Source organism: Heteronotia binoei, chromosome 2 (assembly GCF_032191835.1).
Source record: "Heteronotia binoei isolate CCM8104 ecotype False Entrance Well chromosome 2, APGP_CSIRO_Hbin_v1, whole genome shotgun sequence".
Taxonomy (NCBI): Eukaryota; Metazoa; Chordata; class Lepidosauria; order Squamata; family Gekkonidae; genus Heteronotia; species Heteronotia binoei.
Genome location: NC_083224.1, coordinates 173,129,828 through 173,143,097, shown reverse-complemented (window position 1 = coordinate 173,143,097; position 13,270 = coordinate 173,129,828). Strand labels below are relative to the sequence as shown.

Here is a 13,270-nt window from a genome sequence, read left to right as displayed (position 1 = left end):
TTTTTCACAGTCTTTTCCATTAGTCCCTCATTCTCTCCAGTGTTCCTTGCCTGTTTCTGTGCCACTCTTTGCATGTCTGCAGTCCAGAAAAGGCAACACTTGGTAGACTAATCGTAAAGGATGACCAGCACAATGGCAAGTCAAAATGGGGCTAGTTCAAGCCGTAAGCAGGGAGGCCCTAGCAAAGTGCATTTACTTATGGACAGACAAGACAGCAAGCCCCTGGAATCAACAGCTACACACACCTAGACACATGCATTTTCTCATGAGTAAGTGTACCATTGTGATTGCACACAGAATTGTAATACCCTGTCCGCTTTGCCCAAAGAGCTCCTCTTTAATGACGGACTGCTGCAAAAACCGCAGGGAGCAGAATCCTAAAAAGATACCACCCTAAATAAAGGGTAGACAGGACTCCAGCTGCCTGTGTTCTATCATGGGGAAATGCAGTCAGCATAGCCACAGCCTGAGAACAGCGGCTTCCACTTTCTTGGCAATGACACATTTGAGCCAAAGTTGTACACTAGTCCCAGCTGCATTTAGTTGTTTTCCTACCTTGCAACTATAACATCATCCTGCTCACCCAGTTTTCACAGAGGAGCTCGATGGGTGTTTAAAATGCCGTCAAGTCACAGCCGACTTACAGCAAGCCCAGCATAAGGCTTTCAAAGCAAGTGAGCAGCAGAGGTGGTTGGCCATCACCTTGCTCTGCAGAGCCTTCCTTGGTGGTCTCCCTTCCAAGTACCGGCCCTGCTGAACTTCCGAGATCTGACAAGATCGGGCTACACCATGCCGCCTTCCCTATTCAGTACTGAAGACAGAGGGGCCTTGTTCCTGCATGACCTCAATCCAACATAAACCACATAATACAAACCACATGGAAACAAAGAGTTAAGATACAATTAGTTCCATAAGGCTGAGGATGTGTATTCCAATGCAAAGCAAAATGCACATTCCATTCAAAACCATGCAGTGTGGACAGACAGCTTCTTAGCTCAGAGGTACATCTGTGAGGGCACCCAATGGCACATCGCAGCATTAAAGTGCTCCAAACCACTAATCTATCAAGGTCAGTATCATCTACTCTTGACTGGCAGCAGCTCTCCAAACTCTCAGATTGAAGTCTTTCACATCACTTACTATTTTTTTTCCAGTCTTTAAATCTCTATTGATTTCTTGAAATGTCAGCAGCATATGAATTATATTACAACAATAAAATAATACAGAAATAAATATATGAGAAAGTAGGTACATATGTATCAAAATCACCAATATACTGCAAAAGGAATATAAAATTTCTGAAAATTGTGAACCAAACCATGTATACAAGGGGTGTCAAACATGCAGCCCAGGGGCCAAATCAGGTCCTCAGAGGGCTTCTATCAGGCCCCCAAGCAATTGGCTGTCATCTGCTTCCTTCTCCCTCTCTCTTGCTTCCTTCTGCATCACAGCTTGCTTTGCCAGGCTTAGTCAATTGCACAGGAGCTACAGTCTCTATCTTTTCCATTGGCTGAAGCTCCTCCCTTGGGTAAGGTGGGGGGAGCTTGCTTTGCCAGGCTCTCTGAATTGCACAGCACAGCTACCGAGCCAAGCCTCTCTTCCTTCTATTGTCTGAGGCTTTTCTACCTCCTGGTCCTCTGGGAAAGGAAGGAAAGAGCCAGAGCTTCCTTTGCCCATGGGAGAGATACAAAGAAAGCACCTTTAAGACCAATGAGTGCTAATGTTTTAAGCATGTTTTATTTTAAGGGTTTTTTTAAAAAAAAAATCTGTGTTTGTCTGTGTCCTTTATAAAGTTTATATCTCTGCTACCTAATCTTAAATAGTTACACATACAGCCCGGCCCGACATGGCCTAGCCCAACAAGGTCTCATTTATGTCAGATCCGGTCCTCATATCAAATAAGTTTGACACCACACCACAGTGAAAACCAGGCCTCAGACTCAGTGGGAGCTCACAGGAACACAGCTCCTGAACCTTTCTGAGAGTTCCACCTCCTTCTTCTGAGAGTTCCACCTTGTCCATTTAATAGTATGTGCAACTGCATAACAATCCCTGGATGAGCTCCACCACCTATTATTCTACAAAACGACCCCTGGTGAAAACTGTCACAAACCAAAGAAGTATCTTCTAATGAACTACAGGCAGCAAAACACGTCATTAAAAGGGGGGACTATTTCTCCATAATGTTTGATAGCTGGGGAGAGTTATCCAGAGTTTGTAAATTATCAGTAATCACCTAGAATAAAAAAAAAACCCAGACTTTTAAATACCGTGCACACACTGAAGAGGGATTTTCATTCTTCCACATATGACACTTTTTTTTTTTAATTGGAGATGCTGGAGAATGAACCTGGCACTTTCTGCACACAAAACAGATGATCTACCACTAAACTTCAGCACAAGCTTCCCCACTCTAGCATGTGACATACACACAGACACCAGTTACAAGTGTGGATCTCCCTAGGAGAATCAATATGCAAGTTTCTTCCACTTATTCTTCCACAGACACGCATGAAGTGCACTGCAATCCTATGCACAGCTACACCCTTCTGAACCCACACGCTTCAATGTACTTAAAAGAGCATAACTCTTCTTAGGACCACACTGGTAGTTCCCATGCAGATCCAAGCAGTGGGGAGCTTACACCATTAGTACCCCACACTGTGCGATTTCTGGCAGCGATCAAATGGAGCGAGCGTCAACAGCCAGTTGCACAGCTCGGCAGAATCAATATTTGTGTTATGTGCGGACTAGCCCTGTCCAAGGTTTGCTCTCTTTTTTGGCCAACTGTATCTCATACTAAACCTAGCAGAATGAAGCCAGCAGAGATCTGAACCGTGAGATCTGCTGAAAGGCGTAAAACGATCAGCGAGATACAGCCTCATAAAGCATGTCCAAAATTGATGAGTGTTAGGAGGATGACTGACCACAGGTAACTGACAGAGCCAGCAGGACAGAAAGCGTAAATTCCTGGTACTGGAAGCCAGCAGGCAAGCTTCATGACCCGGCAAGCAACACTGGCTGTCTGAAAAGCCTATAGAGGCCCATCAGGTCAGGGGGAAACCAAAAGCAGGCCTGAAGAGGTGACCTTACCCTGGAGCGTGGGAGGGCGCCTAAGCCCGGAGAACGTACTGCACTGCAGTCCTGAACGGCTCACCACAAGGGATTAGAGCACAGACCCGGAAATTCCTGGTTTGAGTCCCGGTGGTTCCTGACTGTGAGAGCCAAAAATTCCTATATCCTTCACTAAGGTCTTTAGTGTGATTAATTCGCTACAAGAGTGGAGTCTCTTTGTTTCTGGATTCTGTTTAGATGCTGCAATCTCTGGCAGCAAAAGCTCTTTCTCCCATACACTTTCACGTATTCTATGAGATTCTAAATATATAAATCCCAGTACCTATTTAGAGCCAAGGATCTTGGCATTCCAGGTTTGGAACAACGTATACGCAGGGCAACATCTCAGAGGTCTACCCTTTTCTCTTGTACCCAGGAGGGTCCTTGGGATAATTTACTGGGAGAGATCTGCAATGTAAAGATTGCATTTTCAAACTCTGTATCATTTTTTTAAAAAGCAAATTAAAACTCCAAGACTAATTCTCCTCCCACAATGTTGCCCTTGGCAGCAGAGGTTCCCTGGTGCTTGGAATTCTCTCTCCCATGGCCTCTTTTTATGCTTGTTTGAAGGGCTTTGGAGCCTCCGGGTTCCACAGCCTCCGGCCTGCCTCCCTCCCTCCCTCCCGCCAAACAGGAACAATTCCTATTTCCTAAAATAATGGCCTCGCCCAGGCCAAAGCAAACTAAAAACAATGTCTTCGTTTTAAACAGCGTTAACAGTTTGCAATGGGACATGCCAACCAAAATGCTAGCTAAATCCTTCCAGAGAGGCTTTCCGCTGGACCTAAAGGAATTCCACAAACACCAATTGCTAATACTCATCTTTATTTCTGGAGCAGCATTTAAAGGGGGGGAGGGAGAAACATGCCCTCTCTGGGGGCCAGGGAAAGGAAGCAACAATCTAAGCGATGAGCCTTCTCTCACACAATCTGCATTGGAAGGTACAGCCACAAAGGGTTGTGTGATCACACACAGACACTGATGTGAACACTTTTTCAATAGTGCGCCCATTCAAAAGTGCCCCCATTCACTGTCTTATGGAGGGGGAAACTTGAAACAACACTGGGGGGGATAGTCACACTACAGATTTAAAATCTGGTTTCTTGTTTCCTCTTCCCATAACCCCTTGGAATTTCAGTACCTCTGTTCAGGCTACAGTTTGGTGTAGAGAGTCAGTTTGGTGTAGTGGTTAAGTGCATGGACTGTTATCTGGGAGAATCAAGTTTGATTCCCCACTCCTCCACATACAGCTGCTGATGTGACCTTGGGTCAGCTACAAGTTTTCTCAAGGCTATTCTGCTCAAGAGCAGTTCTGGGAGAGCTCTCTCAGCCCCAGCTGCCTCACAGGGTGTCTGTTGTAGGGAGAGGAAGAGAAAGGAGATTTGCAAGCCACTCTGAGACTCCTTTGGTTAGCGAAGGGTGAGGTATAAATTCAATCTTCTCCTCCTCCTCCTCCTCCTATTTTGGAGAGGGAATCATATGTGAAATGCATGTGTGTTAAGTTGCCCTTGAACCTAAATTGACAATTGCCCTTGCTACTAGATTCCATATCCACAGGATATAGTTCTGGGTAAGTTAAGTGCCATCAAGTGGCTTTTGACTTCTGCCATCCCCATGAGCTTATGTCCTCCAGAATGTCCTAGCCTTGCTCAGATCTTGCAAAGTGAGGGCCGTGGCTTCCTTGATGGAGTCACTCCATCTCAGTTTCAGTTTCAGTTTATTTCAATTTATATCCCGCCCTTCCCACCAAAGCAGCTCAGGGCAGCTTACAACATATAAAATCTAACATAAGTTTAGCTTTAAAAAACATCAATTTACAACAATTTAAAACAGTAAGATAATAAAACATATAGGACAGCGATCTGTCAAAATGTTACGCTACAACCTTCCATAAAGTTTCCAATGTCAGTTAGTTATAAGCCAGCCGGAAGAGGACTGTCTTGCAGGCCCTGCGGAACTGCCCAAGGTCCCGCAGGGCCCTCACCTCTTCCGGCAGCTGGTTCCACCAGCAAGGTGCTGTTACCGAAAAGGCCCGGTCCCTGGTAGATTTCAGACGTGCCTCCTTTGGCCCGGGGATTACAAGCAGGTTTTGAGAACCCGATCTCAGTACTCTCTGGGGAACATGTGGGGAGAGACGGTCCCTAAGGTAGGCAGGTCCTAGGCCATATAGAGTTTTAAAGGTAATGACCAGCACCTTGTACCGGACTCGGTATATTATTGGCAGCCAGTGCAGATCCCGAAGCCCCGGCCGAATGTGCTCCCATCATGGGAGCCCTAATAACAGCCAGGCATCAGCGTTCTGCACTAACTGCAACTTCCGGGTTCGGCACAGGGGCAGCCCCATGTAGAGGGCATTACAGCAGTCCAACCTCAAGGTGACCATGGCATGAATCACCATTGCTAGATTGTCGTGCTCCAGGAAAGGAGCCAACTGCCTCGCCCGCCTAAGATGAAAAAATGCAGACTTGGCAGTGGCTGCTATCTGAGCCTCCATTGTCAGTGAAGGCTCCAATAGTACCCCCAAACTCTTGACCTTGTGCGCCGCTGTCAACGGTGCCCCGTCAAAAACTGGCAGAGGGATTTCCCCTCCCGGGCCATGACGACCCAAGCAAAGAACCGACAACATCGGGGAAAGCACCGCCCCTTGAGGCACTCCGCAATCAAGCGTGTGTCTCCGGGACAGTTCATCCCCAATCGCCACCCTTTGTCTCCGACCATCAAGGAAAGAGGAAAGCCATTGTAGGATCTCATGTTGGGTCCTCCTCTTTTCCTGCTGCCTGCAACTTTTCCTACCATTATTATATCAGAGGGCAAAGAAGGAAGCCGTCAGAAGGAAGAGGCAGGGAAGCTGCCTTCCTCAACAGCAATTCAGCCCAAGATCAGTCAATGCAAGACAGCAGCAGCAGAGGTTTTTTTTTTATGACCTTCCAAATTCTCATAGCCCTTGAATATGGCTTGGGTTTATGTGAAGACTGACTTAACACCACAGAAACAGTGGAAGGTGCTTCAACACAGATTAGCTGCAATCCAAGGCATTGTTTTTTGCACCGAGATTGTGCGTTCAATCAGCTCACATCACACGGAGGATGCCTGTCTGTCATCACTCTTCTAAGTTCCTACATAGCAAGAATACTTGATCCTTAAAAATGTATTTCTCCAGTTTCCTGAACAAGTAATGCCAATATGCGTGGCAGCCAAAGTAGGTTTGTACATATTCTTCCTTGTCCCCTCTGGATTGAAGATAGAGGGGTCTTGTTCCCGCATTAATGAACGTGAGATTGGCTGGTACAAACGGTGCTCCCACTTTCTAGAACTCTCATTAAAAGACATCCCTCAAGCCTCTTTCTTGCTTTCTTCCCGGCACCCAAGGGAAAATATATATATAAACACACACACAAACGCTTCAGTTAATTAACTTTTTAAAACTCACACTAAATAAAATGGTTAATGTAGACATAAAAAGAAGTATAGGACATCTACATAGGCACTTTCAGAAAGAGAGAGGGAAGGAGGGAGAGAGAGAGAGAGAGAGAGACAAGGAGAAATCCCACAAAACAGGTTTCCCCAAACACCAGGCAAAAAACATGGATCTAACTGTTCATAGGCCACCCCAGACACTTAGTACAGAGATGAGGCTCCCCCAGACAGAGGAACGGAGCATACTGCCTGATCATAATGACTGCTGAAAGAGCCCTGACCTGAACTTGTCAGATCTCGGAAGCCAGGCAGGGTCAACTCTGACAAATACTTCGATGGGAGACCTCTTTGGAATACCAGGAGTCGGGAGGCAGGGGCAGGCTTTATTCAGCCACCTCCCTGATATCCTCCAGGCCCCCAATAGGGGCCAGCCATCAGAGGTTGCTGTGACTTCCAGGTGCACACACACACATATAAATACAATACCATACCATACAATACAATAAGAATGTCTGCTGAGAATAGCCCTTTACAATCATTATGTCTGACTATAGGCATGGGAAGAACTTGCTACACGCAATCCTTCCAGTATGCATAATTGACGTCTTATCAGAAAGGGGCAAGGCATCTATTTACTGCTTTGAAAACCTGTTGGATCAAAAAGAAAGTTGATACATCATGATAAAATAAATAAAAACAGATGTGTGTTGCTAAAACCATTAAGAGTATCTGATCCAGCTCTAGGGGATGCAGCTCTAGATGCAAAGAGGAATGCAAGCTGAAATCTATAACCTTCGATCAATGGGGACCAGAGTGCGCAGCTGCATAACCGGGGGAGACGGAACGGGAACCCACCACCACACAAATTATGCTTCCCCCCTCCCCTCCGTACTTCCAACACACATTATTTGCCCACAGCTACTATTCCACTCAAATCAACACTTTTCATTTAAATTTCTTCTACTGCACATTTCCTATGCAAGTGACTTTCAACAGTGCCACTTCTATGAGATGCAAAAGATGTTATGTGCTACGTGCATGGGTTTGGGGGGGCTTTTTTTTTTTAACTACCAATGATCCCCTCTAACAATGTGGCCAATTTCCACCTTTCTCAATGCATGAGATGGTCTCCTTTAAGGCAGTGTGGACCACTCTGACAGGCGGACTGAGCATTCAGAAAGGTAGCCTTTGTCACCAAGGGGTCACAGGACAGCAGCCTGCAAACTGCGTAAATTAAGAAATGTCATTTAATCCAGCCAGATCCATGTGGGTAGCCATGTTGGTCTGAAGCAGCAGACAAGGTTTGAGCCCAGTGGCACCTTTAAGACAGAGCAATCAGGGCTTTTTTTTGTAGCAGGAACTCCTTTGCATATTAAGCCACACCCCCTGAGTTAGCCAATCCTCCTGGAGTTTACAGTAGGCCCTGTAAGAAGAGTCCTGTAAGCTATTGCAAGATTGGCTACATCAGGAGTGTGTGGCCTAATATGCAAAGGAGTTCCTGCTATAGAAAAAGCCCTGAGCCCAGCAAAGTTTTATTCAAAGTATAAGCTTTCATGTGCAAGCACATCTTGGCTCTGAGTGGTCCTTCCTAATGGCTGACCCCCACTCTCTCTTTTCCTGTAAGCAGAACTTGAGGAGATTTTATTCCGTTGTTTGAATATGAAGAAGCATGCCTATCCACGAAAGCTGATACTTTGAATAACACTTTGCTGGTCATCAGGGTGCCGCTGGACTTGAACTTTGTTCATTTAATCCAGCAGTTAAAGAAGTGGATTTGGGAGACCTGCCGGCCCTGGCAGGAAGCTCCCTGTGGCCATAACTGAATACTTCTGAGCTTCACCCATCTCCTGTATGAGAACAGCAAGGGCTTTCCTCAGTGATGAAGTTATGAGCGTGCATTTTAAAATATTGTTTCAATTTTTCTTTCTCTCTCTCTCTCTCTCTCACGCACACACATTATATCTGATAAGCAGACAGAGGCTCTTGTTCATCACACTGTTCTGACCAAGAAACAGAACTTAGTGTGCGACTTTGTGAGTAAGACCAAGTTTGAGACCTAGATAGCTGAGATCACCAGTCGTAGTCAAGCCCTCCTGCACTTTCCCAAGTGCCACAATGGTTGCACACAGACACACACATTGCACAGCTGACATTGAAAGGGAAAACTCATAGCTGTTTCAGCCCACCTCACAGTATTTAAAATAGCACAGGCAACGTCCACAGGCCAGGACAGCAACACGACCCTGTATAGTCTGGCCCCTAGAATGCTACCACAACGGTCCCCTAGAGCACCCACTGATATGACCCTTCTGAAGCAAATGGCTATGATTTGTTTCTTACAAGGGAAAATGCAGCACTTGCCAAGGAGAACATGGCTGCAAGACTGACCAAACTTGCCTTCCACCCATGACATTGGATGGTCCATCTGCCACAGAAAGGAATCCCATGGCAGTGTGTAACACCTCACGGTGCGGAGAAACTGTATGGCATCCTTTGGTGGGCTCCTTCTCTGCAATACACAAACTCACTCACATGCACACACACCCACATGTGTCATAAAGACGTATTATCTATTTAATGTAAGAATATATTCAAGGAACCCTTCAGGATAAGACCAATAGGTCCATCCAGGCCAACATTCTGTTCCCAAGAGAGACAAGTCAGACTCTTCGAGGACACCCAACATAGAAAGCAACAGCCCCTGGCCTTCAATTGCTCCACAGCAGCTAAGAGGTATGCCACTGCTAAGGAACCTGTTGGACCCAGCCAGCAGTGGTACAGGCCCTGGAGGGGATGGGCATGCCTCATTCAGGGTGACCAAAAGCCTTGAACTGGCCCCGGGACCTTCCCGCTTACCGGTGTGGAGAATCCGGGTCAAAGCAAGTCTTCCTTACATTGGTCACTTTGGGGTTGCAGCAGTCTCCGTCATCAAAATCGTTCAGCATATTGTTGCACTCCATGTTGCAAACACCGTCTCTACGCTCCCAGGCATAGCAGCGCGCCAGCCGACGGCAGTCACCCCCGTCGTAGCCGGTCAGTAGGTGCTCGCATTCCGGGTCACAGTACTCATTGCCAATCTTGCCGGGTTCGCAGTTCACGAGGATTGCTCGGTAGCGGAGTGAGGAGTTATACACCTCGTGAATGTTCAGCTGCCAAGTGATGTTATAGGGACCAAAGGCCTTACTCAGAGCCTGGTGTTGATGGGCGATCTGCTCCCGGGTAACGGTTGGGTGCAACCCATCGTTGTCGTGGATATTGACCACGCGGTAGCGCACCACTTTTTCGTTCCTCAACGGCCAGTGGCTGTTGTAGTGGGAGATCAACTCCACGTTGTCACAGGCAGTCTGCCCACAAGGAGGTGGCAGGAGTGGGGACAGAACCTGAGGCTCTGGGGCTTGAAAGGATTCTCCCAGCGGATAAGCCCCATCCTTAAAAGTCACCCACTGCTGCTCCGTGCGGCTGAACCTGGCACTGAGCACTACGGCCGATTCTCTATCTTCGATCTTCCTCAAGAAGGAACGCTGAAGCTTCTGTTGTGGCAGAGCAACACTCCAAAGGGCGAGCAGGGCTAGGTGCCCACGAAAATTGTGCCCGTCCTCTGAGTTGTCTCCGCCTAGAATCAGGGTGCGACAAGAGGCCATGAAGAGGCTGTGCAAGGCACCCGACTGCTGGGAACTACGAGCAACTCGTTCCCCATCGAGGTACAGCAGCATCTGGTGGCCATCATAGGTGGCAGCGAGGTGAGTCCAGGTATTGAGCTGATAGCGGTGGTGTGCCAATATGGCGGAGGATCTCTTAACCCGGTCTGTCCGGAGCGAGAAGAAGAAGCGGGCATCTTTCTTCCCAAGCTTCTCCTGCGAACGGATGCCCAGAGTCCAGCCCTTGTCACTGGCAATGTGGGAGCAATTGTCAAACACACCTGCACAAGGAAGGAAGAAGATTTTTAAAACAGCAAAATACAGACAGGGCAACATGGTAAGATGGGGGTGGGAGGGAACCTTCTCTCAGTGCTGAAAGAGGAGCAGCTAAAACAATACAGCAGACCTAAAGGGCAGCTACCACATATATTTAAATCAAATGGAATGCCAACCAACTACTGTGACATCCCCCACAGCTTATTCTGAGCAGGAACGCAGTTCCAGCTGGCTTGGCATCAGGGGGTGTAGTCTAAAATGCAAATTAACTCCCTCTGGGCTTTTTCTACAAAAAATGTCCTGTGTGAAACAATGGTGACATCAGGGGGTGTGACCTAGGGCTTTTTTTGCAGCAGGAACTCCTTTGCATATTAGGCCACATACTCTGATGTAGCCAATCCTCCAAGAGCTTACAGGGCTCCTAGAAGACGGCCTACTGCAAGCTCCAGGAGGACTGACTACATCAGGGGGTGGAGCCTAATATGCAAAGGAGTTCCTGCTACAAAAAAAGCCCTGGTGTGACCTAATATGCCAGGGGTGGCCAACGGTAGCTCTCCAGATGTTTTTTGCCTACAACTCCCATCAGCCCCAGCCAGCATGGCCAATGGCTGGGGCTGATGGGAGTTGTAGGCAAAAAACATCTGGTGAGCTACCATTGGGAACCCCTGTTTATGCAAAGGAGTTCCAGCTGGGCTTTTTCTACCAAAAAAAAAAAGTCATGGGCATCCCTCTATGGATCCTGGGGACTATAGTTTGCTGAGAATGCTGCAATGCCTTGGTGAGAAGTCTTAAATCTCTTCTACAATCTACAGTTCCCGAGGAGGGGGGAAGGGAATAAAGGTTTCTTGGTAGGTCAAGAACAGACATACATTTGTCCTTTCAAGCTTCCCCCCCACCCGCACACACACATTATACATTGATTTTTTGTATACATCATTGAGGGCCAATTCATATAGCCCACCACTGTGCTTTCCATGATATGACATTTCTAACTCCGCTGCAATTTGTACCTGCAAAAATGCTACCAGACAATCTTCATAACAAAGGGCATTGGGAAGATGCCTACCAACAGATCATTCATGGATCCTTGCATGAAGCAAGAAAAGAGGCTAAAGATCTAAAAATGCTGGTTCTACAAGTAGGGGTGGGGGTGGGAATAGGAGACAACTGCAGATTGTGGGAGCGATTCTCAGCATGTTTACTCAGTGTAAGCCCTGTTTTATTCAAAAGTGTTCTTGCAGCCTGGTATCAATCAGATAGTTTTCATAAAAAAACAAACTCCAACACATAAATCTTCAGAGCAGCTTCAAAACTACTTTTAGGATACCTTCCTCCAGAAAAGACACCACGTACAAAGTAGGGATGGGCACAAACCTTGTCACAAACCTAAATGCATCACGAAAATCACCCAGTTCATGGTTCATGAGCTGAGGGTTGTGTAATCACACCTGCAAATAACTTCCCACAAACCTCCTTGGATTTTCTGTGCAGTTTGTGACAGTGGTTTGTGTGGCAGGTACAGTGGCACCAGTCAATCAGTCATCAAAGCAAAGCAATGGGGATGGACTTCTGTAGCCTTTCTGCAGCCCTGAGAACTCCAACAGTAGCCCTCCAAACACCAATCAAAAGTGGCCCTTATAGGAGCATGAGAAAAGCATGAAAGAGCCCAGTTGGGGGTAGAAAAAGATAAGGGAGAGGTGGAGGAGGGATGTATGCTGGCAACACAGGAGAAAGAGGAGGCAGAGATCTGAGGCTTGAAGGAGACAGGGGAAGTTGATCTCCTTTTCATAGAAGCGAAAAGAACTTCGGGAAACTGGCCCATGGGGCAGTCAGAGGGAGGCTGGCAGGTGAGGCCAGAACAAAAAGAGGGACCCCAGGAGGCCTGGAGGTCAAGGATTGCAGGTTCAGAAAGAAAAGCAGGGGGATCTCCTTTTGACAGAAGTGGTGGGAGTTCTCAAAAACCATCCCATGGGGCTGTCAGAGGAAGGCCAGCAGATGAGGCCAGGCCAAAAAGGGTGATCCCAGGAGGCCCGGAGGTCATGGATCACAGGGTTGGAAGGAAAAGGGGGGGGGGGAGTAGAAGAGAAAAGTCAGCTGGAAACTCACTGCACGTTTCACATCTCCAACCTGCAGGGAGGCTGTTCTATCATGAACCTCACAAAATGAACTGGTTCGGTAAACAGGAAGGTTCACGAAAGGTCATAGTTCATAAGACCCCACAAAGCAAGAACTGGGACAAATCTCCATTTTCCCCATTCGTGCTCATCCCTTGTAGACATGTATTTCTTTAATTTCATTTTTTTTAACTAAGCAAGGTCTGAAACAAGACTGATTGTTGAAGAGGCATTCGGCCTAACGGACCATGCATGTGTAGCACAAACTGTGAGATAGTAAAAGCCAGATGGAAACTTCAATAAAAAGACTTTCAATGCTATGTTGGTCACTGCGGTGGCACAGGCCTGCTCTGACCTGCAAGCCCTGTTCCATCCTCCCCTCCAATGTTTTCCCAACACCCGGAGCAATTTTTCCCTCTCTCAACCCACCACCACCTTTGAACAGAATTGCCTGCTGCGAAGGTCAGGGCTTCCCTTCCAAGTTCTCAAGACTTGCCTCTGTGTCTCCCACTGCCTGGCACCTGGCTACCACATACACCATTAACTGCCTTGTGCACCACTGGAGGAATACCCATTTGCCAACTTCCCCCTGGCACTCCTTTTAAAATATTGTACCCAAGATGGTGGGTGTCTACGTGGTACAGAGAAACACTACCAGCATCAAAAGTTATAAAGTATTTATTAAAAATAAAATGTTCACAAGCATACTTT

At 47.1% G+C, this 13,270-nt stretch overlaps 1 protein-coding gene across 2 annotated transcripts in view; it reads right to left on the bottom strand.

The window, feature by feature from the left end:
* Positions 1-13,270, bottom strand: part of PAPPA2 (pappalysin 2) — a 159,617-nt gene that overhangs the window by 123,307 nt on the left and 23,040 nt on the right. For both annotated transcript variants that reach the window (XM_060232479.1, XM_060232480.1), the window contains exon 2: positions 9,388-10,450. In XM_060232479.1, coding sequence (XP_060088462.1) covers positions 9,388-10,450 — 1,063 coding nt within the window. The remainder of the gene's footprint in view (positions 1-9,387; positions 10,451-13,270) is intronic.